Here is a 25,125-nt window from a genome sequence, read left to right as displayed (position 1 = left end):
ATCGCCCTCCTCTTCCCATGAAAAATCTCCCTCGAAGCATCCAGACCATGCTCCATAGGCTCCGCACTGGGTGTGCGTTCACCAATTCTCAGCTGTTCAAGATCGGCTCTAGGGGTGACGCCTGCTGTGGCCACTGTCAACAACCCGAAACAATCGAACACATCCTGCGAGACTGCCGAGCATACCATTCTGCGCGCGAAACACATCTCCCTCGCTCCACCTCGGGCTCGCTAGCAGACATCCTCTACCCCGCTGGTTCTTCTGCCGAACGTTCCGCCAAGGCAAGAAACCTCATTCTCTTCCTGCTGAAGACAGGCCTTGCTGATCGACCCATCTAATACTCTACTCTCCCCGATGAACTCGTGCACCTCACCGCACCCCCATCCTTCAACCTCCTCTATCCTCCATCCGTCCGTCCTTCCTTTGTGTTTTGTTTTGCAATGCGTTTTCTTTTTTTTTTTTCTTTTTGGCTATAGTCGTGACGACGCCCACTTCTGTGTGGCCAACAACGGCGAGCCTATCCTGCCATCACCCCCCCCCCCTTTTTAAGATTGTAGGTTTATGTACACAGTAGCGACCGCTTCCAAGCTACTCAAAAAAAGCTAGGGCTGCTAGGAAATATTTGAGATTTCACTCTTCCAAATACTCTTAAACATTTAACGGAAGTCCGCCAAAGAAACATTAGACGACGTTCCAGATATCACGAGTGTTTGCCGAGAGTTCGTTATTCGAAAGCGAACCCTTCAGAACTGCATTCATTCCGCTCTCGATTATGCCGCAAACTCACATTAATGCATCACGTATTATTGGAATTCATTAATTATTCGACCGACATTGCGCACGAGGAAAAACGCCGGCGAATACATTACGGGCAGCACGACTCAGTTCCTGAATTGACGCAGCTGACTTCGCAGACGGTAAAATAACTCGCGTAGGTGCTTGATATTATAACCGTCATTCTAGTAAGATCGAGTCACATGGAAAAGGGTTGTATCTCCATGATAGCCTTTGTGGCTGCAGTGCTATCAAATGCAGCAAGCAAGCCAATTAGCGCAAGTAAAGCCCGCAACAACAACGGAAATTTAGCTATGTCTAGCGCTGTTTCCACAACGGCCGGATTTGAAGAAATGGGCACTGGGGCCCATAGGCGGACGAAGCGCCAACTGGGAGGAATCCTCAATACTGTCCTCGGCAGCGTCGGTAGCCTTGTTGGTGAGTGCGTCATCGCTCCATTCATCGCCCCATCCCGTGCTTTGTCATCAACCTGTGCAATGCGCCGTCGATAATTAGCATAACCAGTGAACCCTTGCTAATATGACCACCACCGTTCCCGGGGATTTTGGTCATAAAGCGAATCGTGATACTAATGAGAAACGCACTCTCCGCTGACCGCAGAGATCGCTTCGTTCCGGCCGTTCTTACGTGCACGACAGCAGCAGCACAGTGTGACCTGGTCTCGTGGTCACTGCCTTTCTAAGCACTATACTACTTCGGCTGACCGAAAAGCGCAATGAGCAATTTCGAGGTCAACACCATCAAGTGTCATCCCAAACATTGGCGGCCTACGTTAACACGTGTCACCCTCTGCCTGAGGTATGTGGTAGCCTCTTCATGGGGCTACTCTGCGGGTCATGTGACGCGGTTATAATAACAAGAAGATAATAACCTGTGTTTGACCCTACTTATGACAAAAATCTCGGTCACAGTCGGAGAAGGGGATTGAACGAAGTGGACTTACATGGCAGCATAACGGTCCCGAGAAAAACGGTCATAAAGCGAGTATGTCAGATTATCGGGGGTCGTATTAACGAGGGTTCACTGTATTACAAATTATGTCCTCTACCGTCCTAAATCACCACAGTTAGTATGAAGCATCGGCTCGTTTGCCTACCTGAGTATTGCCAACTGTAAGATGGGACAAGCGCAATGCTGAGTACGAACCTGTCTGTAGCTACGAAGAACTGTCAGCGACCGCAGTCGCCGAGCTACGAACACGGTTGGCAGATCTCCGTCGGAGAATGTATTGGCATCAAATGGAAGGCCGTTGGTACCTTCAGCGCTACAAATAAGTAACCAGCAGACTCAAGCGTGTACCAAGCTACCCAAACTTCAGCTGAGGACTTTCGCTGGTGAGCTGACACAAAGGCGACCTTTGTAGCAGCAGTTCAGATCGGCAGCGCATAATGACCAGCGGCTTAACAATACAGAACAATTCCAGTATTTAAACGCGTCACCAGAAGGACATGCAGCATTGCCATTTACGGAGCAACAGGGTTCTGCACAGGGAAGCGAAGAAGAGCACAGAGAAGTGGTGGATAACCCAAGCCAAGCAAGTCCACCATACACAGTTGCGATGCCTGCGCCAGGTTACGTGGAAGTCAAGCCACCGCACCAACTGCTCCATTGCTAGCTGATCGGACCAATCCGAGTGCCCCTTTTGAAATCATGGGGTTCGGTTTTGCAGGACCGGTGTACATCAAGGCCACACACGACTCCGGTTCATCAGCAAAATCTTTTTTTGCCCTCTTCACTTGTGCCACAACGAGGTCTACATAACTTGAGTTGGTTACGAATTTGACTGTGAGAGCTTTAATTTATCCTGACGTTCAGACGGTTTGTATTGAGAGAGGGGCTCCCTCTATACAGAAATTGACACGGGACGCCATTTTTCGCCCTTGAACCTTTGATGGCCAACATGCAGAGCGGCGAGGCTTCAGTTTTCTCTAAAAAGGGTGGAAAGGTTTCAGTTCAAGAAGATGGAGTAGCAGGTGGCCAGGCGACATTCCAAGCACTGATGGATAGAGCAATGATATGACGGATAGCACGGGTGCGGTTCTGCGCGGATATCCGCGCTACATCGTGACCTGCGAATAGAAATAGAACGTCTTGAAATCCGCGCGAATAAAGTGCAGAAAAGACCGCGCACCTCTGCAGCTCGCGCGGATTTTCTCATTTTATCCGCAACTATCCCTGACCGGAAATCAGGTTCGAGTTCATGGCGTCAGCACCTTTTTCCAGGGGTATTTGAATTCGTTGATTCTTAGGCATTGGAGTTTCATGTGTTTGTGTCGTTCATGTTTGTAGCCTGCTTCCACTAACTTTCGATGCAATGATTAGTGTGTCTGTCGATGTTCCCCGGACGAAGCCACAATTGACATAAATACGAGGGTGGTTCCATAAGTTTCCGGCCCGAGGTAGAAAATGCGCGCGAATTTGAAAATGCGATTAAAGACGCGTGGCGCCATCTGTTGGAGGGCCGAAGCACCCCCCTCAACCCTCTCCATGCTTTTGTCGGTTGGAGAGCGGCATTTCAAACAGCCAGGGTGCACTCTTCAGGTAAAATGGAAAAAATCGAGTACCGCGCTGTGATAAAATTCTTGACAAAAGAGGGACTTTCGCCTAAAGAAATTAAAGCGCGACTGGGCAACGTGTACAGGGAAGCCTCTCCGTCGTACACAACGGTAGAAGACTGGGCTAAGCAGTTTCGACTGGGGCGAGAGTCCATTGAAGATGATCCACGCGATGGTCGTCCAGTGAAAGTGGTGACACAAGAAAATTTGTCTCTTGTCGAGGTGGAAGTGCTGAGCGACAGGCGTCTGAAGATGAAGGAAATCTCAGAAAGGCTGGGGCTTTCCAAAACAACCGTTTTTCGCATCATCGGCGAGGGCCTTCACACGAAAAAGGTCAGTGCGAGATGGGTGCCACGACTTCTCTCGTCAGTTAAAAAGCAACAGCGCGTCGTCTGTGCCAAACAGTTTTTGGAACTATGTCAAGAGAACGATGAAGAAATATTGAAGTCAATTGTCACAGGGGATGAGACTATGGCGCTCTACTATGATCCCCTTTCGAAAAAGGAGTCGATGGAATGGCGCAAACCAGGAGAAGCACCCCCAAGAAAAGCCAAGGTCACACAACCCACAAAGAAGATCATGGCAATAATATTTTGAGATTGTCACGGGATCCTCCTTATCGACTTCAAAGAGAGGAACACCACAGTGAATGCGACTTATTATGCTTCACTCCTGCATCGACTGCGAGACGCCATCAAGGAAAAGAGGCGCGGCAGGTTGAGTCGAGGTGTCCGGTTGCTCCAGGACAATGCCCCAGTCCACACGGCTTGTGTTGCCAAGGCTGCACTGAAGTAGTGCGGTTTCGAAGAAATCCTCCACCCACCCTACAGTCCAGACTTGGCACCGAGTGACTACTTCCTTTTCTCAAACTTGAAGAGGGATCTCAGAGGACGGAGATTTCGAAACGATAGTGAGGTGCAAAAAGCAGTTTTCCAGCATTTTGTGGACAAAACTTCGGACTATTTTTTCAAGGGTAAAAGAATGCTGGTTGAAAGGTGTCAAAAGTGCATCAAAGTTAAGGGTGACTATGTCGAAAAGTGATACACTTGTTTCGTCTCTATGACTATTAAAAGTTGGTCGGGCCGGAAACTTTTGGAACCACCCTCGTACAGTATCGAACCTCGTTAGTACAACACTCGTTAATTTGACTCCCACGCTTTATGATCATTTTGTCTCGTAACCGTTCCTCCCCATATATCCGGCAATGACCGAGATTTTTTTGCACAAATGCGGGACGAAAACGTGTACGCTTCTCTTGATGCTACGACAGCCGTTAGTTCAACGATTGCTCCTGGTTGGTCGAACGAGCAATATGATTGGAAAAACTATGGATAGAAAATCCACCTAGATCGACACTTTTATTGAAATCTTTCCGTAAATAAACTGTAAGGTGTTCTTCACAATGCATCTTGTCTTGCAATAAATAATTGCACAGTCTTCTGTTTCTTCGATGTGCGTCAAATACTTAAAAGCGATAAAACCCCAGTGCTCGGTACAAAAGGACAAAGGACGAACAAGTAAAAGACACACGACGACTGCACTGACCAACCTGACGACTGGAAGACCAACCTGCCCAACTTTTAGCTTTATTTAACGTTAGTCTTAATATACTGTTCGTTAGTACAGCTTGGGACAAGAGTTTACGGAACACGGCACTGGCGTATTTCTTCATCGGATATGTCGCCTGCTAGATCTCAGAAAGAGATTGAATACGAAACGGGTGACCACATATTCTATCCATCTCCCAGTTTCTGTGTCGCCTGCTGTTTGCTGCTAGGCTGTCGAACGAATGGAGAAACGTGACACCCGGGTGTTCTGTGAACTTTTGTCCCAAGCTGTACGACGATTGCCTTTATGGCCAATGTCTGCAGTGCAGTCATATTATCGGGGGTCGATCGTAATTCAAAATGGTGTCGACGTGTGTCATCCTTTGCATAGCTGTGCCTTTAACAGTTTGGTAACGTTTGTAAGATAACACTTTTGTCGTGTGCACTTCCTACAAAAGTAGTGACTGCGGATGTGCGGATATACTCAATATCCGCTGTGGTCGGTGATCTTACATACGCAGGTACAGTGCGGATACTGTCAACGTTATCCGAGCACACCTCTACAGTTGGGCAAAGTGCTCGATGCCATAAAACATGGCTACGCTGTGGCCTTCCTTATCCTGGATGGAAGTACATATTTGACGACCACTTGTCGCACATCACTGAAGTAACTGAGGATAGCCCAGCAAAAGTGAGCTTCCGTCAAATGACTTCGAAGTATCTTGCACAAAATGGTTTTACTTGGAGATTGTAGACCCGATCCGGATAAAGTATCAGTGTTTCATATCGCCCCAAAACGGTGAAGGAACGTCAGGTGTTCGTCGGCTTAATGGTGTATTAGTAGCATTTCATTTCCCTCTTCTCGTACCGCTCACATCACTGCTCAAGAAGTGCACGGAGGACTTGCAGTTTCAAGCAACGGGCATCCTACGAGGCATTTTTGGCATGGACGTTCGAAGTGGAGCAGGCATCATGTCGGGTATGGTGGTCTCAAAGATACAAGCGTTCAACTGAACAAGCATCACAGACATGCGAACGTCCCATCTGATGCTCCGAGCACCCCGCTATCACCTAGAAACCGACAACACCGAGCTTAGCAGAGGTCTGAAATGAAGGAGCCATTGCAAACCGCACCTGTTTTGCTGCTGCAGCGCCAATTGATTTCGTCAATACTTCGCTCTTGACTGATAGTACAAGACTCGTGACGCAACAACGCAAGAATCCACTGCAACAGCAGCTGTTCCAGCCTGGAAGCCGGTATGCTACCTGCCTATCCCAAAAGAAAATATGATATAGGACATGGCTAAAGATATCGACATAGCAGCGGATGGCCTCCTGCGGTTGGCGAACAACTCGCTTGACTTGCCCTGCACCTGCGGACTTGACACTAAAGGTGAAATGTGACCATCCCCTCAGCGGCCACGCATGTTTCTTCAAGACTCTGAAACATATGCATCCGATAGGGCATATCGCGCTGTGTGCAGGGGATGCCACCACTGTCAAGCATTCAGACCTCATCATCAAAATCCAAGGGGTCTGATGGACAGTTCTTGGGTCGCCCATCCAATGCAACAACTAAGTAATAACAAACAACGTTGGGCTAGTTGGTAAGCATACGACATGGTAGAATGCGCACAAAAAACACGGACTAGAAGAAGACAACACCAGTGCAACTCACAACTCAATTTCAATGTGACCAAAAAGCACATGCACACCGCGACGCCACCTACGGAAGCAACAGCCTCAATCAGGGTCATCCCATACAGAGATAAGTGGGTTCCATGCGCTGCAGCAGCGCATGGAACCCACTTATATCTGTATGGGATGACCCTGATTGAGGCTGTTGCTTCCGTAGGTGGCGTCGCGGTGTGCGCGATATGTGTTTTTTGGTCACATTGAAATTGAGTTGATGTGCCGCTGGTGTTGTCTTCTTCTAGTCCGTGTTTTTTGTGCGCATTCTACCATGTCGCAACAACTAAGCGCGGACCCTATTGGGCAGACACCTACAAGATCCAGGACGGTCCAAATATATGCATCCTTTGTGCGCCACAAGTTCACAAAGTTCACTGAGCTTTTCCCTCCGCGAGCTCCAACTTCCAGCCATCATCGATATTATGGCTGAGCTAGGTCTTTTGAAAACATGGTCTATCTTACTCGATGCCTTACCAGTTGCCACGCCCGTCTCCTGTATGTACTCTTCCTTTGCTCAGTTAGTGGGAAATCCTTTGTCAGCAAGCTACGGAAAATAGTTTGTGACGGCCCGTGGACGACGACGATGTGGCCACGCCACGCGCCTTCAGCTCTTTATCGGCAACGTCCGGAGTGTAGCCACGGGCTGAAGCTCTACAGCACATATCCGGCCCTCCGGGACATTCCATCATCGCTGATCAGGACTCCCCAGGAGGCAGGGCCGGTTTCAGACCCTCGGTTTGGAAGGGGAGCGGATTCTTTGTCGGAGCGCGTAGTGCGAGGGGAGAGAGAGGGAAATCTAATGCATAAACTGACGTTTGGGGGTGTGAGGGGCGATCGACCAACCGCCCCCACCCTCCTTGGATCCTTCCACTGCCTAGAACAGTATTTCTCAACCGGGGTTCCGCGCAATCCAGGGGTTCGCGAACCCCGCCTTGGTATCAGACCGTGCTCGACGTTTGATCGTTGGCGTTGGGATTGACATCCAGATCGCAGGAACAGGTTGCTGCGGCTGACGCCCATTGTAAGGAATAGAGCCAGCAGCTGTCGTCTTAATCGGTCAGTTTCTCTGCAGCACGCTTTTGCTTTTCTCTTGTGTTTCGAAAAGCACTTGGAAAATCGGAGAGACCTTCGGAGAAACATCGGAGCTCTTCTCCTGCCTACATGGACTTGGGATTTACAAGCATCAGTGGCAACCCACAATGCGTTATCTGCGGGAAAGTACTGTCAAACTGTTGAATGAGTCCGACAAAGCTCAGGGATCTTCCGGCGAAACAATACGTAATTAAGCTAATTGTAATTACACAATTAAATAATCAGTCAAACAGAATAAATAGTTGAACGACATCACTATTTATACGACATGAAGTTCGCCGCACCAACTTCTACACAGTTGCCCAATGTAGTAGGTTCCTTGAGGTCGTGCTAGCAGAATCACGGATTCCCTGAGATAACATGAGGACACTGACCTAGAAGAACGCCATCTCCTCTCCAGTTGGTGACCCGGACAACGAACACCATAGTCCGCGGTAGACGATTCGGACATTCACCATCGCAAAATTTCACAACGACCATCATGATCAGGCATCAAGATCCGCTTGGGAAGAAGACGATGGCGCTAGGCCCCGCATCATGAGTTACCGAGTAAATCTTTCCACTGGGGTCACGTGATGGGAGGTTAGGCTCGATCGCTTCTTCCGACCTGGCACCCTTCGGCTTCAACGCACCGTACCGGTCGCAATACGCCGTGCTCCCGTACCTCTTCAGGCCTCCACCTACTTCGTGATGGCACTCCCCGGCATCACCAGCTCCGGTACCAGTCACGGTACGTCGCTGTTCCGCCCTGACGCCACACATGCATCAGTTCGGCTCATATTCTGGAAGACGCTCGCGGCCATGCCTCACGCTGCATCCATCGCCCTGCTATCATTTGACACGGTGCGACATTTCCATTGGCGCAGCAGCACGGTGCACGAGGCACGACATCGCCAAACGTCGACACCCGCTATCCTAGTGCTGACGCGCCCACTGCCACGACCCCAAGCCCTACGCCCACCCGTCTCTTGTCCATGTGTCGTCGTCATTCCTCCTTTCATGGTATGGACGTGGTCCTCAACAGCATGCACCACTCCGCATCTAAAGGGGGGAGTGTTGTGGCGGCCGGGGAACAAAGACTTGTGGCCCTGCTGTCACGCGCTGGCTCGTCAATTCTATCAGCAATGTCCTGAAATGAAGCTACGGGCTGAGTAGCTCCCGAGCGCATCCGGCTCTCTGGGACATTCTATCATCGCCGATCGGGGCTCATGGACCCATGCAGAGGAACACCACCTCCTCTACAACAAGCCCTACAACATTGGGCAGTGGCGTAGCCTAAATATATTTGAGGAGAAACTCTAAATGGAGACTTTACATGGGGGAGAAGTATTTCACCCTCGTTTCCCTCTGCCAAATGTACGATTTCGGGGGTTTCAGACCTTCCCTCCTCCGATAGGACATATATTAGACGTCGCAATGCCTCACAAGCACGTCCACTGGATGTGACAAATATCCAGCTGTTACATCCAGAGGACATGCATTATACAGTTACGGATGAGCTTCCGACGATCCATAGTACATCCATTCCACGTTAGCTGGACATATCCAGAGGTCTACTAGACATCCAAAATATCCACGGTGTACCATCCTCTGGATGTCCATTAGACGTCTGTGGTTTACTGGGCAGCGATCAGTGGGGTTCCAATAAACGTGTATCTCACATTAGGAACCCGAGATAAGACGTGTAACACGGAACAGCGCATGCAATTGTCTCTAATACCCTGAGCTATGAACTCAATTTCATCACAGGGATTTTCCTATCACCTCCAAGTCCCCAACATACCAGCCAAAAAAAGAAATAAAACGCCGAAAAGCCAGCAGACAAAGGGGTCACACACCCGTACGGAATTCAAACAGGCTCCACAGGTGAAAATTCTCTGCAAGTACCTGTTTGACTGAGCAAGTTCAATTTTATTTCGCCATTTGCAATCTGACCTTCTCAAAAATACCAACTCAAAAGTTGCCACAACGTGCGTTTTTGTGGGTTTTGCTAAATGCAAAGCTAAGTAAGTAAAGGAACAATGAGAGGCACCTCTATAAATTTCGTTGTTGGCTGCGTTGGATTGCACGAGACCAGTTCTTGCGCAAAAACAGCAACCGTGTAGCTTACCTCTTCAGCGAGAGAGGTCTGATCCTGGCGCGCTCTCACAACCCCTCAACTCCTTTGGAATGCCCGCAAGATAAGGAAGGATATTCGTCACTACCAGCTCCGGTGGCGCAGCGATAACGCGTGCGCTTGGAGACTGGGAGGTCCGCGGTTCGAATCCGCGGGCCGGCTGTGCCGTCTGGGGTTTTCCTGGGTTTCCCTCAGATGTGTAATAGGCGTATGCCGGCACAGTTCCCCTGAAGTCGGCCCATGGACGCAGCTATCCTCCCCCCGCTTCCACTTCACCCTTTCCTCTCCACCACCTTTCCCTTCCCGAGAAACATGCCGCCTAATCAGGCAGGCAGACCTCTGGTGTTCCTCCCAACGACACTCCTCCTCCTCGATATTCGTCACTCGGTGACGTGGGTGTACACGATGGGAGTGCCGATCAAGGGAAACGGCTCCTACGTCACGGCAGTAGCAGGTCACTTCTCCAACGTCACGCGGCATCGCGGAGGGCTGGTTTTTCGGGGCGGCTGTGTAAATGGAACTGCACAGTGATAAGGCAACGGCTGGTGCAAATATGTTGAATGCTCGCTCCTGATGTAGACCGCCTAAATTATTAAGCAAGCTTTCGAGCAATACATTGCCCCATTAAGTTGCGAATTATGAAATGAGGAAAAACGTTTATCGCTACAATACAGATGGTGGCGTGTTCCTCCTGGACCTTTTTTGTTGCTTGGCAAAAAAATAAAAAAAAATAAGCTTGAAATGCAATCTGCCTGCTTGGATGTGGTGGTGTACTCGTGGCAGGAAGCAGGAGCGAGTTTTCGCACACAGAGTCCTGCATTCCGGTAGCGCATGCGATGAAAATTAATCATGGGGATTCTGTCGTCGCATGCACACTTGTTATTAAGGGGTGTGCATTTTTCTTTTTCGTTCTCAAAGGCACAGGAACTGGCTTAGCTAACCAGGGAACAGGACTGTTTGGTCTTGAAGGCGATGAAGGCATTGGTGGAGTCATAAGCGGCACACTAAATCTTGTCACTGTTGGAGCAGGTAATACGTCCCAAAAGTACTTCTGAAGAGCGATGCATAACATTCGTTTTCTTTTAGATGTATTTACAGGAATTTTGAGTACATTTCTTGGCAACGGTGACCTATTCTCGGGTCTCATTCCATTCTTCGGCAACTGAACTACAACGCTCTTCATCAGCCATCACCTAAATCGGCGAATATGTAATCCTAGCACAGCATAGAAGGCAACGTAAAAGTGCGGAAAGGCTCTTCATACAAGATGGACAAAGACAGCGGCTTAAATACGAAGACGCTACTACTGTCACACCTTATTCATGGGAACTGTTCCCCCAGTGATGCTGACAGCACCACAGTATTTGTGCATCTTGCACTAGACGTTTTTACTACCTTCACTGCATAAGCAACAATCCACGCTTTTATCCCTGTCATACTGTAAACGAACCTCTCAAATGCTATGGTTCAGCACACGACTATTCACATCATACAACAACGGAGTAAACAAAACATATTTTATTTGAATGGTTGCAGCTTTTTATCGACAGCCGGTTCAACACACTTGTGCACCTGTGTTGACCTGTATTCAGTGTTAAATGTCATAATGAAACTCTCATCTCGCCCATGGCGGCTCAAATTCAACTAACCTATGTGCTGGACAAAAAATAACAGAGAATCTCCAAAGGAGAATGCTTTACAATACATGTTGCTTACACACAGTAACAATGTCTACAAATTCCTCTACGAGGAACAAGACACCCTCAAAGGTGGTGCACTCAACGCATATCTGCCTTCATAAAATCCTTCGTCAAACACAGCAGGACAGACAGCAGCACCTGCGGCTGAAAACAAAACGCATTAAACACAAACTAAAATTTAAAGTAATGCTCAAGGAGAGCCGAGAGGAGCTCACCTTTCAGGTCTAGCGGGTCGTCCGAGAAAGGCTTCTCTAGTATTTTCAATACCTTGACAACCTCTGAATAGTCCCCATTCTCAGCCATTTCAATTGCCCTTTGTGCAATATGATTCCTGAGGATAAACCTGTGTAGAAGAACCAAATAGCGTGAACCTAATCCACACAGAGGTGGACAGACCCTTCTGTTGTGAAACAGGTAATAGAGGTGTGCGAATATCAAAATTTTCTAATACGGATCGAATACGAATATCTGCAAAATTGCCGTTCGAATATCGAATCGAATTCTGAACATCATGCCATAGGATAAAGGCTTCTAGGAGTAACACTTAAGCCCCGGTAAACTAACATTGTCACAGTTGTGTGCTGCTGATCCTTAGAAAAATGACCCAGGGCACGCACTTGAAAAGGGCTCCAAACTCTGGGCTTGAAACATGGACCTGAAACTCCCCATTCATCATCTTAAAAATAAAGTTGTTCTTGTTGAAAAGTGCTAATAAGGAATATGCATTAGTGTATTTGCTCAACAGGCATATATGCTGATCTGCATATGTACAGTCAAATTATTTTTACCGTGAAACTATGTGTTGTTCTCATGAGGCAAAATAAAAACCATAAAAACAACTTGCGCATAAAAAAAATCCTTCACAGACACTGAAAACCTGCGTTGGCATTGTAAGTGCTAGTGAAACAGACAGGCAGAATGGAAGTAAAGAGTAATGGAAATAATGGCACGTCCAGAATGTGGGATGGTTTACTGATGAGCACATCTTAGCTCACAGGTTATCAAGGAGGAGAAGGAATGTAGCAAGTGTCTCTTCTTGCACACCTCTTCTTGCACTGGCAATGCCTCCCACATTTGTCGTTTTGGCAGGAAAATATACGGCTTCACAGTGCTCTCACGCGTGACGTCACGGTGGTCTCACGTGTGACGTCACGCGTGAGACTATCGTTCCTAATGGTAATGCATAGTTCGGAAGATCGTCATTCATTAGCGCTGTAGAACCGCGGTCCTCAGCGATGCCGTAGCAAAGCCCTGCTTATCAAACGCGATTGTTTCCGTGACGTTCGTGTTCAGCCCTGCTTTCATGTCCTCTAAAGCCATGTGTGTCTTTGTTGTCATCTGTAACAACACTGAGTGCAGTTTTCAAAATGATTCCGCAGCACTATCGCCGTCCTGGTTGGTAATATAGCGGTCACACAACGCCGGGATTGGAGAAACTATGTCGAAATATCGTCAAATTCCACTCCTTGATTATCGCTGTCATGGCACGCGTCCATGATTTGGTTATTTTTCGGTTATGATTGGTTCAAGCTTCGAAGTACAGCACCGTAACATGAAACTACCACAAATCGAAACTTAATACACGCGTTCGAGACGTGGGTTCTGGCTGCGCACGCAGTGGCACAGTAAGCAGGTGTTCGGCTCAACACCAACAAAATTTCGATATATAACCAAAATTTAACTGAGCTATAGGCCTCAGCCGCGACTGTATTGACGATGCACGAAAAGTAGCGCGTTTTCGCGTTTCGCTGGGGCAGACTTTAATGGCGGCCGCACACGACTGTGTACTAGTTTCGGTTAGCGTAAGTGTAACGACGCATTTGCAGATGAACGTAACAACTTCGAAAGCTCCGTGCGTCGCTTTGCACTTGTTCTACTCTGCATGTACGTCGCTGTTACCACAACGTACAAATTCAAGTTCGCAACCCGAAACAGCTTGATAGTAAGCTGCTATGATATTCGAAATTTCGAATATTCGCACACCTCTGTGTGGTGTCTAAAATGTACTCATGTACCATGACCTATGGACCTAGGAGGTTTGTATAATAACTGTACAATACGAAAATGCTATAGATGCTATGATGTATATAGAAAATGCTACATAGATGCTATAAATGCAAAATGTTTCATACGCTAAATGTTTGAATTCGAAAATGTTATATTTGAGATGTTGAGTAAAATCATATTCTTACTCATGACAATCAACATATACTGCTTACACCCAAATTTGCATAACTTTACCCACTGAAGTATAATGCTCAAATTTTACACCTCGAACTTCCAAAAATGCACTTATTTCTCATAAACTTCTGACCCCAGGTGCTATTTAATGGTCAAAACAGCACATAAAACTTTCTAGTGTCAGCTTTACCAGGTTCCATGCTGAAAGCGCACACTCCGGAGTTTTTTCATCAGGTCATCTTTACAAAAGGCTCAGAATGTGCTTCGATGAGCTTACTTAGTTCAGTTGGATGGCTCACAAGTGGCATCAAGCTGGCTATTGTCTAAAAGGTAGCTGAAGCCTACTGAAATATACTCACCTGTTAACCATTCAATTAATTCAGAGCCCCAGAGGCTTTCACATGATAATGGCGACACTTGAAATCTTACATGTTTCCTGGACCTTTAAATTACAGCATTGTGCAAGACTACATGTCCATGGGTTGCACATTTATTTTCTTAGATGTCAGTGATGTTCCCCTTCACTCATTTTGCACATGGTTAAATAACATGGAATAGGAACTAAAGTAATATGTTGCCACATTAAGCAATAAGTGCAGTGATTACCTTGGATTACTGCTGTTCATAGCTTGCACTCGTCGCAGTTGAAGCACATGAAGGTCAACTCCAATGTCTATTTCTTGATGGAGTCGTTCACAATACCTGTCTATCCAGTGAGACCACACTTCGTCCTTACGCCGCTCCATATCTTCTGCGCTGATCTCCTATGCCATTAAGAGATATCACATTTTTGCATAATGTGCCCAGTTCCAACAGGTCATGAATACAATATGTGACTTCCTTACCATGAGCTTTTCTGCCTTCTTAAGCTGAGACTCTATCCTTTCTCTAGCTATCATTCCTTTTCCAAGCTGATCCAAGAGCTCGGGATTGGACTGAGACAGCAGTAGGAACAACTGGAAGTCCCTTGTTAAAAGACACAGTGTTGCATTTGTGCTAGGACTCAATTATCAGCTTCTTTATATTGGTTGACCAGAATCTACCCTTAGAAGAGTCTTACCATAATAGCGGCAAGTTTAATAACACTGGGATAGTGTGTTGCCTCTATATCGTGAATTATTGTTAGGAAACAAATTCAAGCAGAAAAATCGCTTTACCGAAGCATTGTTTGGCAAGAGGCGTACATATGCCCTTTTCTGGTCATGCACAAAAATTGTTGGTATCTAATACCTGCTCTTGAAGCTCCTTTTTGCTCTCTCAAGCATGTCACAATGGCTACTCGAACAACTGAGCAACTTTCCCTTGACAATCTTTTTGCTCTCTTCATGGTCCACATGTCCTGGTACAGCCAAACTGCTCAAACATCTAAAAGCCCTAGTGAAGTCAGCCCCAGTGCTTTCCATGGCGTCATAAAATGATGTCACTAGGTCCCTGAAAGGTGAAGACATCTCACTATGCAAATAGAATGTCAAGTGCTGTATACTCCCATAAGATCCAGGGTGCAGACCCATTTAAAAAGCCCCTTAAATTCTGGCAATAAGCTGGAGGAAGTATTCATATGAAAGGTGTTTTCAAAGCACCCAATAGGAGTGAAGACCTGACAGTTGCGTTTCCTCTATGGCAGCATGTTTGCTTCTAACATGTGCATCAAGGGACTTGTTCTTACCATAACCCTGTGCATTTCTGAACGTGTCGAAATAAAGTGGGGCGAGACCAGCATGCTGCCAGAACTTGTACTCTTTTGCATGCTCTTGGTATATGATAGCAAAGACAGGATTGATTATTGATTCACACAGATAATTTGGGAAATTTTCTCAAGAGCCTTCCCTTATTTGTACGAAGGGGTGCTAGACGACACTGACAAGAAATGCCATCGGGCTGAAATAGAAACACTCGGAGGTCCCAGCGTGGCCAGACCGAGGAGCAACGTCAGCTTACATTTGGTCTGGTAGATCAACAGATTTACACGCAATGCAAAGTTTTTGAAGCAGACAAAGGGGCACTTCAAGCAGTGGCGTTGTTACTCCCAAGATTTAAGGGTATCAAGGCCCTGTGCAAACCCTGAAAGATCACATTTCAGGAACTGGATTTTTTTCACTGAGAAATGCGGAGGAATACAGCAAGATTGGTAAAGGTATTCCTTGGCACACCAGGAGAAGATATGTAAAGTTTTGGAGCCGGCTGAAAGGCATTAAATGGAAGAGAAGGCAAATGTACACAAAGGATTTCACAACATGTACAGTGTTAGACAAAAGTTTATGGAACATGCTCTGACACAATCCTTCCTTAGAGTGACATGCTAGAAATGAATAGGACCATACAGACTTACAGACATGTGCCTACGTAACCCAGTCCCCTGTTTGCAAGTCCGTACAGTACCATTCGCTGCTAGCACGTCACTCTGAGGAGGGAATGCGCCGGAGCATGTTCCGTAAACTTTTATCCAGTACTGTACCTCAATATTACAGTCAAGGATAAGCCTGACAAAATGTGTCTCACTTCCACACAATTACAGGCAGTACATAATTTCTACTTACTTATCACTTTGTAATTCTTTATTGAGTAATCCGAATTTCTGTCTCATTCTTCCAAGAAAGCACTTCTCGTACTCATTGTTGTACATGTCCAAGATGGGTGATGTTTCAGAGAGAGGAAGTGCACCTTGTATAGCCTCTGCAAATTTCCTCAAGTTCCACAGACAAATTTCTGGCTGCTTGATGTATGTGTAGCGCCCGCCGTCATCTATACTGTCAAAGAATGGGCATCTAAAACACTGTTTGACGTTAAATGAAAGCCACACTGGGTGCTACATGTACAGTTACACGTAAGCCATATACAGGGTGTCCCAGAAAATGTGTCATTGAATTATAATTAAAAAACTACACCACCTAGAGTCATGCGGTCAATGGCATTTGTTCTTACTGGGTTTTTGCCACCTCCTCATGTGAATGTCGTATAACGTACGTTTAATTATGTAAATTTTTGCGAGCTTAAGTCGGAAATTTGCCTAGTAAAGGTCACTTTTTTACCCCACCTATGTGAAGAGCGTGTCTAATTTAGTCAAATTAATGATAATTGACAGAGATATTCAGAAGCTATCCTATCGGAAAAAGTAGCAGAACATCATGCTCTACGGAGGTCGCACAGAATAGCCAACGATGAATTTTTCAGCACAATCTGTTTCAGTCCGACGAAAGGAGGTTGGAAACCCAGCCCTCCCCGACATCGCAGAAAGAGATAAAACAGGCACGGCTTATCACGTCCGACTTTCGCTGGGATAATGGTTTCCCTCTCCCAATTTTAGGAACTTTTACTTTTTCTACTACCACTCTGTGGGCTGGCTTCGGAACCTCCTTTCGTCGCACTGCATGAGAACGATTGCGCTCAAAAAGTCGTCGCGCGCTATGGTCGGGTGCTCCGAAAAGCATGATATTCTGCTATTTTTTCCGATGGGATAGCTCGTGAATATCACTGTGAATTATCATGAATTTGAGTGAATTCGGCACGCTCTTCATATTGGTGGGGTAAAAAAGTGACCTTTACTTGGCAAATTTCCGAGTTCAGTTCGCAAATATTTACATAATTAAACTTGGAGTACATGACATTCACATTAGGAGGAGGCAAAAACCTAGTAAGAACAAATGCTGTTGACCGTATGATTCTAGGTGGCGTAGTTTTTTTATAATTCAATGACACGTTTTCTGGGACACCCTGTATGATGGAAAATATGCAAGAATTCTTACATACAGACAACTCTCGATTCATGAAGATTCCATTTACAAATTTCCCTGCCTTATGAATGGAACTTCATTAGGAAAGCCATCACCCCTGTACTTCTCCCTCATTCTATGAAACCTTGATTTCTGAACAGGGACTGCACTTTGAGAGGATGGACCTAGGGTACCCAAGCGTTCTGGGCCTCAACTGATGCACGCATTAAGCTGTCAGCCAGAGGTCAACAAAGCACCGTGCATCAGCAGTCACAGAGTGCAAAACAGCGTACTAGAAATACTGTAAAATGTTGCTTCTATTAATGCTATTTCATCCATTGGTAAATCATGATTCGTGTTACTCGCACCACAAACAGGTAAGAAAGAAGACTCCTTCTGGAGCAGGTATTTGAAATCTGGGACACCACCAGTGAAAGAAAACTGCCCTCGTGAATGAGGATATACGAGACACTTCCTAATGAAATCTATGAAACGCTTCAGTAAAACCATATTCTGTGCCAGTTTAACACAGTCTGGACATGTTAGTAGTCATTTCATTTTTGTGGACGTTACAACGGTAAAAGTAGTGATATCGAGTGGTCTCAAAATGTCTGAAATGAATGCCACCCTGGTAATTCAGCGTGGACCCACTTCTACATAATAATGCACTACACTGAAGATAGGAATGAGGAGAGAGAAGAGAAAATACATGGAGCTGTATGGTTAATGTAAAGCTATTAACATTTATCATGTATTGGAACTGCTTGGTCCCTGGCCTAATCCAGCCCAGCAACGCTCTGCGCTCAAAGCTCTTCTGACATTTCTGGACACCATCGGACTTCGATCGTTATTGTGAAGGGGCTCGTTATTTTATTCCCCACATTCACACCAGCAATGGGGTAGAGTATCACCTGTGGCGATGAACCTCCCCACTCTCCAAGGCCAAAATAAAGTTGTTGTTGTTCATGTGTTGTCATCATTTTGTGAGCAGGGTTGATATTAAGATGACAACACCAGGGTCACTACAATGTATCTTCGTAAGTAAATGTGGAACTCAGTTCCATGCATTTGTGTCTTCGCTCCTCTCATTACGTGAGTTTTCCAGCCCTTCCAAGGCAACAAAAACTTATTTATGATTTGGACTTATGAAAAAGTTTCGAGATATTCTAGTCATTCACATATCGAGGGTTGACTTTATTACGATGACTTTCCATAGTGTTATGGTTGAGAGGTAAGAAAACAATCGTTCTTTTCCATTCACCTGAGCTGTTGCAAATGTGATCAGGGTCGAACCAGTCCAGAAATCCAAATGGGCCATAGTCTAGCGTCAGCCCAGTTATGCTCATGTTGTCTGTGTTCAACACACTACAAAAACAAGTTATACGTTCTGAGCAACTGTTTCATGTGAATTCGCTCTTGATTCATACAAAGAACGCTGGGACACCGGTGAAAATACATTTTCATTTCTGCAGTGAAATAGGAATATTGTTACCCATGGCAGAAGCCCACACACTGCCACCCAGCCACCAATGCTGCAGTTTTCTTCAGGACTTCTTTAAAGAATGCTTTGTACTTCTCTTGCTGGTTGTTTGTATACATTTGGTGAATCTGTGAGAGTACAAATTGGTGAATGCAATGAGCACAGTTCTGTGTGACATTTAAGAATTGAAGGCAAATAAGTATGGAACAAAGTTGCAATTTGACGCAGGATATAAGGACCTACATCTGGAAAGAACGTCTCGACAGAATAGTCAAGCAGTTGTATTAAAATGTCATTTCTACCAACGCTAGGTCCCACACGTCCTGTGAATGGGTCCAGCGGCTTGAAGATCTCAAATGATCCAAACCTGTAGGTAATAGATAACGACAATTTGGATACTGACTACGATGAGAAACATTGCAGCCTAAAGAAAGCTACACTACAGGTGTACCTAAGGAATGTTGGAGCAATCCGTAGAACAATCGAGCATTTTTCATTCTTAGGATGTCCGTCGTAAAACATGTCACGTGATACAGTTGAGCTAGAGGTCACACAGGAGCCTGCACGTGTGGTCGGGATTCCCAAATGGTGTATAGCCTGGAAATGTATGGTTCAACTGAGGATCAGCATTTCCAGATTTATATAATGAAAGTGTTTAAAAAAAACTGGTTCTCCTTTGATATTTTGGTCAAACATCTTGTATACAGAATGCACATGTGGATGACATACGCAGTCTTTTGTCACACTCAAGAGGATGCAAAGCATCTTTGCTGCAAAAGTAAAGTATTCTTATTGGAATCAAAGTGCACAGTGGTTGTCGCTGCCCAATGCTATGCAGGCAATCTGCTACTTGCGCATGCCAAGGTAAGGTTGTACTGACTTTACTGCAAAGTGTTCCTGTTCTTAGCAAATGCAACCTGAAAACAAGGCCTATACCTGGATTCGTCACGAGTTTCAGACCAAATGCTATGCATAAAAGATGGAAACCATGCGTTACTTGCTTTTCATGGATCGACATTAAAGTATCCAGTGGTCAATACAGGAATGGTCAAGTATTGATGCTCTTCGAGCAATTCGTACAGATTGCAATTTTAGGTGTATACACTCTGAGATTAACCGTAATGAAGGGCTTGACATCCGACATGGACAAGTTTGGCATTAATACACCAAACCAACAACACCCAATGACTAGGAGTTTCATGGCATATATATCTCCACATTCGGTACCCCCGCCAAAGACACAAGAGTTGAGGCCATGGCCCATGGGTGCCCTTGCCCCTGTTACATGCAGGAAGATCGACCTGATAGTCTGGTATTCAGAACTGCCATTTGGGCCTGTTGGTAAAACTTACAAGCGGGAACGACCACATGGACAACACACCCCAACGCGCTACTTTCAACCCCAGGGATTTTCCCTGCACACCCCTAACACCCTCCCAAAAACCTTGCAACACTTCCTCCCTCCCCACAAAAAAAAAGGACACAGGCCAGAAAGGACAAAAATGCCACAAAAGAGGCAGATATAGGTGTATGGGAATACCCCCTTCTTGAAGTTAACCAGTGGCGTATCTAGAGCTACCTGCGCCCATGGCAACATGGTTAACATGATGTCCTTGGGGATGCGTTTTCGTGTGGTCCGCACTAGGTTTCACACTACAACTTCTCTAATGGCGGGTGCTTTAGATCATTTATGAATGTGCCAGGTTGAGTGCCCGACCTGGCACATTCACACCCGACCACATAATGGCGCCCCTGTTCACCTGGCGCCCATGGCACCTGTCCACACCTGCCACACCCTAGATACGCCACTGAAGTTAACTCATCAGTTCTTAATGTTCATTCCATATCCAGTACTTGAAACACTTAATTTGGTTCGAAGCCTGTGCAGACAGCAATGGGAATGTGTAGTTTCTGGTCATCATCAATAGCTGGCAGCTTTTTGCTAGTTTATGTAATCGTAAATTTTTCGAATTTGTCAAATCGTAAATTTGTAAAGTACAGGATGTCAAAATAACGACATCCTGTGGACATATGGGAACAGCGTCTGTAGTTCATTGTCAAATGTTGAGCAGCGACCACAATGCATGTGTAGCGCAATATGTGTTTACCTCACTGCACAAGAACTCCCGAATTGTAGATCGCAGTACTTTACGACCATCAGCATCCCGAGAGTACGGCGTCAAACCTGCACCTTTGAGCTGTATTTCCCATCTCTCCCCTTTATGGTTGATAACTTCACCAAGGTATCTAAGAAAGAAATAGAAGCCCGGCACATAAAGTCATCCACTGTTCCAAATCTTTCTTATAACTGTTAACATGATATCAGTTAAAGCGACATATCTCTTGGCGACTACTGCGCATGTTTTAGACGGCTGACTTATTCGACGGAGCATAGAATATAAATACTTGCATTGCCGCACCATCGCCAAGCTGACCCGCAAAGTAGCCAAACTGGTGGCCACAATAGCAGTGAGATGCTGTTTCAGATCCAGGAAGCAGCTTGTTACCGGACAAGTATTCCACAGCCTCCTTACGTTCCAGCTCGCTTCTTGGGAGGTCGAGGAGCAGCATCGCGCTTTCTGAGATAGCGACAATTTCTGGGGACTTCACTGGCATTGGGTTGACGCGGGAAAAGCAGGCTCCGCGCACTGTGCGTACGTAATTTCTTTCTTCAGTGTCAATGGGTAGCACCCGCAGGGCCAAGTTATCGAACTTCAGCGTTTCAAACGTAGCCATCGTACAGCGGACATTCAACGAGATGCGACAACAGGCGCGAATGAGAGGAGTGATTATTTCTTTGTATCTCGTGGTTTTGGACAAAAGCATAGATAAAGCTCACCAACAGAAATTTAGAAATCTGCAAGAATATGATGCACTTTCAGTCAGCTGTAAACGGGAGAAATGGATGGATGGATGGATTGTAGTGGCACCCCCTGGTGGGCCTCTTTGTAACGAGGGTCCAGCACGAAAGTGCGGACATGCCGGTAGATTGGAGATACTAAATGTTACTTCGTCCCTACTGAAGTGCACCCATATTTGTTATCCCCGGATGTTCTTTGTCGCCCGATGTATTTGTAGATTCAAGATGAAATTCCGGTGCTCTCAAAATTGCTCGTTCAGATGTTGTGGCGCTGCTGTCGCGTGGTGAGATTCGAGGGTTCTCTTCCTCGGTTTCGTTCAAATGATTATTTGCTGGTGCCTAATGTGCTTGTCCCGGCATTTCGATCTTTCCTTTGCAGCTGTTTGCACTTGGTGGCCCATAGCCTTAACCGGTGCTTGGTTATTAAGACCTCAGGGTCGTCCCGTCTGCTCGCAACAAAACCAAGCTCTGTTTCCAGTGGGCATGTCCTCAGAAAAGAAATAAACCACTGATCTCGATTGTAAAAGGCTGGATGGCGGATAGGGAGCGCGAGCGTGAAGAAACCGGCCGCCATCTTACTGTACCCACAACAGTCGCCGCAGCGATCATGGCAACTTCTTGCAATTACGGTCGTACCAACAGTACTGGCAAGGTTACAGGGCCTAAATTTATACAGGTGAGTCACTCTTTATCGAGGAATAAATAGGCGTTCATTCTGTATATTTAGTTGACCATTATGAAGTGTTTTTTTGCCCAAAACGAGCACTGGATGCAGGTTGCTTGATCGCTCTTCCGACGTTCAATCGAGCACACTTGCATTATACCCGGCGGCAAATACAGTTTGAGTGCATAATATGCTTGAAAGAACACGTTACACTACACAGGTAGTGTTGTCATCAATATATGTGCGAGCACTCGAGCGCTTTTTTGCATGCATTGCTAGCATGGTACACGGTGTTTTCTGCGGAAGCAAGTGCCACATTCATTTCTTTGAATTACCTTCACGCACAAGTTCGGTATTACGTCATAATGAGACCACGATTGTCACCTTTTTTCATGTATTGGTATTGTTTTGTGCCTTGGTTTGATTTGTGACAAAGAATCCTACGTAACGGTGGTGTGGCGCGACTTGAATAACGCCTTTGTGTCTGAGCTGTATCGTCAGCTTGTTACGATAGTAATAATTTGTAGCGTGTCGTGCTATTTGTAGCAGTTTTTAAGGCAAAAGTGGTCTCTCAATACAGGTTTTGTCATGAGGGCTACCCAGTGAATTATCTGTGCGGTGTGATACGGCTGGGTGTACAGGTAAGTATCACGTTCCTCATCCACTGGTTTCTACTTTACAGGAAGGAACAACCTCAGTGCACGCACTGTGGTTAGCCTCTCTCAGTTCTGCATATTTTCTTACATGTTCACATCAGAAACACACCTTAGACTTCAGGTTCCTTCACCCAGCAATAAAATAATTAGAGATTGTACTTCTTCTTAGAATAGTTTTTAATCTTTTTAATTTTTAGAAGATACAGGGATTGTAAACCATGTTTTAAACTGATGTTTTAACATTTGTCCAATGCATTTATTAAACAACATATTCATTTTTAACTGGTTGCACCCAAACCAATGTTCTGATGTATTATTTCTTTTGTTGTTGATGCACCATAAAAATTGGAATAATCATCATCAATGCAGGTTACTTCACAGCTGCCTCAACATACTCAAGAAATGGGTGCAGAACCTGCGTAATGCCCACAAACTTTGACTACCACAGCACCTCCATAAAGTAAAGGCATATGTGTCACATGGGATTTTTAAAGGCATTCACAGTATATAATACCTTGTATGAACTGTTGTTGATCTAAGCAGCCTCTACAGTACACTCTCAGAAATTAAAACTTGTCAGGGAACTGTGATAATTGTTCCAGTTAATAGGCATGCATATGTACGCTATAAGAAGAAAATTATTTATTGAGAATGCACTACTGTTGATCACACTCGTGCAGCTGTAGGTTTACCTTCGGCCTCTTGGAACTCTTTTTTTTAGTTGCCTTAGCTGCAGGAGGAGTGTCATCGAGCATGTCAACTACTTGCAGAAATATTGACGTATTTAAGATTATGACACAGTTTGAAGGGTTTCAATTCAGGAAATTTGCAGTGGCAGGGCCTGCCAGAGTGAAACCTACTGAATATTTTATGGTGTCGAAGTGGCAGTTCCTCCAGGATAGGAATATCTTAGATGGGAGCAAAAAGCTTGAAATTAACAAAGTGTTGTTTGCATTAAGCAATTTGTAATACACTGAACACATAGGCAGCAAAACAAAAATTTAAAATTCAGCATGTATGAAAATTGGGTGCAACAAATTTGCATAGTGTACGTGTACATTGTCATTCCTGAGATATATATTGTCATTGCAGGGAGGTCACAAAACAATAAATGTATTGTTTTGTCACTTCCCTGCACATTCATTGTATCTTGAAATGCGTATATGCCAGAATAAATGTTGAACTTGAAAAATGTATATTCTCTTCATTCATAGAGCATAACATCACTTATCTTCTTTACAAAAGCATAGCGTGTTACATCTTTGTCACGCAGAACGCACAACCAAGAAAGCCATCTTCCATTAAATATCACGTTTCAGACATGATTCAGTTGGTATCATTTCATAGACGGTACACCAGGGCTCGAGTTTCAAGCTCCAAATCGTCATGTTGCAGTTTGGAAACCGTACATGTGTAGTGCAAGAGAGCCCTCGCACATTAAAATGTAAGATGGGAGTCACCGTTACTGAAAAGTAACTCCTATGAGAGAGTCTGATGCTGCAGAAAAGTGTGCAAACTGCGGAAAGTGTCATAGAAGATCTTCAGAAATCGTGCCTGGTTTCACGGCAGTGCTACCACACTCCCTTTTAGATGACGATGATATTGATTGGAGTTTCAGATGTGCAGCTGCATTTTTTGCAACGTGCTCCTCCTGCTTCTCTGGCTACTCATGTTGTTTACATCTATTGTTGATCACGTTCATTTATCACATATTATATTCTTATATATTATTGTTATATTATCACATATTTGATCACATTAAATTTAAAATTTAGCATATATGAGAAAATATCAGGATGGAAGTTGCTATTCATTGCTCATTCCAACCTAAAATTGAGTGCTACAAATTTAGAGAGCGTACCTGATCATTGTCATTCCTAAAATATATATTGCCATTGTAGCAAGGTCACAAAACAATAAATGTAGCCTTTTGCGACCTCCCTGCACGTTCATTGTATCCTGAAACGCATAAGTGCAAGAAATAAATCTTGAACTTGAATAAACTTGATGTTGTATAAACTTGACATAAGACGTTGAATAATATAATGAATGATATAAAATATTGAATAAACTTGAA

At 45.3% G+C, this 25,125-nt stretch overlaps 2 protein-coding genes and 1 long non-coding RNA gene across 6 annotated transcripts; 2 read left to right on the top strand and 1 right to left on the bottom strand.

Moving 5' to 3' along the window:
- Positions 1–1,048: 1,048 nt before the first annotated feature.
- On the top strand, positions 1,049–11,314 carry LOC135385756 (uncharacterized). Its single transcript, XM_064615253.1, has 3 exons — positions 1,049–1,212; positions 10,716–10,826; positions 10,884–11,314. Exons 1-3 carry the CDS (start codon positions 1,089–1,091, stop codon positions 10,961–10,963), a joined length of 315 nt encoding a protein of 104 aa, XP_064471323.1. The 5' UTR covers positions 1,049–1,088; the 3' UTR covers positions 10,964–11,314.
- Positions 11,298–21,881, bottom strand: LOC135385755 (protein adenylyltransferase SelO, mitochondrial-like). 4 transcript variants are annotated; one of them, XM_064615251.1, is made up of 12 exons: positions 21,279–21,880; positions 20,977–21,115; positions 19,320–19,465; positions 19,175–19,235; positions 18,881–18,996; positions 18,650–18,753; positions 16,216–16,420; positions 14,909–15,109; positions 14,524–14,644; positions 14,285–14,442; positions 11,713–11,840; positions 11,298–11,641 (listed from the first exon to the last, which is right to left on the bottom strand). In XM_064615251.1, exons 1-12 carry the CDS (start codon positions 21,692–21,694, stop codon positions 11,541–11,543), a joined length of 1,896 nt encoding a protein of 631 aa, XP_064471321.1. In that variant the 5' UTR covers positions 21,695–21,880; the 3' UTR covers positions 11,298–11,540. The 4 variants fall into 4 exon arrangements, with proteins under 4 accessions (XP_064471321.1, XP_064471320.1, XP_064471319.1 ...); XM_064615250.1 differs by having other exon boundaries at positions 11,298–11,635; positions 19,112–19,235; positions 21,279–21,879; XM_064615249.1 differs by having other exon boundaries at positions 19,112–19,235; positions 21,279–21,875.
- Positions 21,882–22,003: 122 nt separating this feature from the next.
- Positions 22,004–24,722, top strand: LOC135385757 (uncharacterized). Its single transcript, XR_010420490.1, has 3 exons — positions 22,004–22,404; positions 22,973–23,033; positions 23,418–24,722. It is a non-coding gene; the product is annotated as an uncharacterized LOC135385757 (long non-coding RNA).
- Positions 24,723–25,125: the final 403 nt, after the last annotated feature.

This window comes from Ornithodoros turicata, chromosome 2 (genome assembly GCF_037126465.1).
Source record: "Ornithodoros turicata isolate Travis chromosome 2, ASM3712646v1, whole genome shotgun sequence".
Classification (NCBI taxonomy): domain Eukaryota; kingdom Metazoa; phylum Arthropoda; class Arachnida; order Ixodida; family Argasidae; genus Ornithodoros; species Ornithodoros turicata.
The sequence above is the reverse complement of the archived record's forward strand: the minus strand, read 5'-3'. Positions and strand labels throughout refer to the sequence as shown.

Excerpts from the sequence above, each read along its gene's own strand:
- LOC135385755 (XM_064615249.1), bottom strand. The coding sequence starts at position 21,694 with ATGCTTTTGTCCAAAACCACGAGATACAAAGAAATAATCACTCCTCTC. Across the intron at positions 21,116-21,278 it reads CTTGGCGATGGTGCGGCAAT|ATACCTTGGTGAAGTTATCA; the intron begins GCAAGTATTTAT and ends TTTCTTTCTTAG. Across the intron at positions 16,421-18,649 it reads TCACATTTGCAACAGCTCAG|ATGACGGCGGGCGCTACACA; the intron begins GTGAATGGAAAA and ends TTGACAGTATAG.
- LOC135385756 (XM_064615253.1), top strand. The coding sequence starts at position 1,089 with ATGTCTAGCGCTGTTTCCACAACGGCCGGATTTGAAGAAATGGGCACT. Across the intron at positions 1,213-10,715 it reads CAGCGTCGGTAGCCTTGTTG|GCACAGGAACTGGCTTAGCT; the intron begins GTGAGTGCGTCA and ends TCGTTCTCAAAG. Across the intron at positions 10,827-10,883 it reads TCTTGTCACTGTTGGAGCAG|ATGTATTTACAGGAATTTTG; the intron begins GTAATACGTCCC and ends GTTTTCTTTTAG.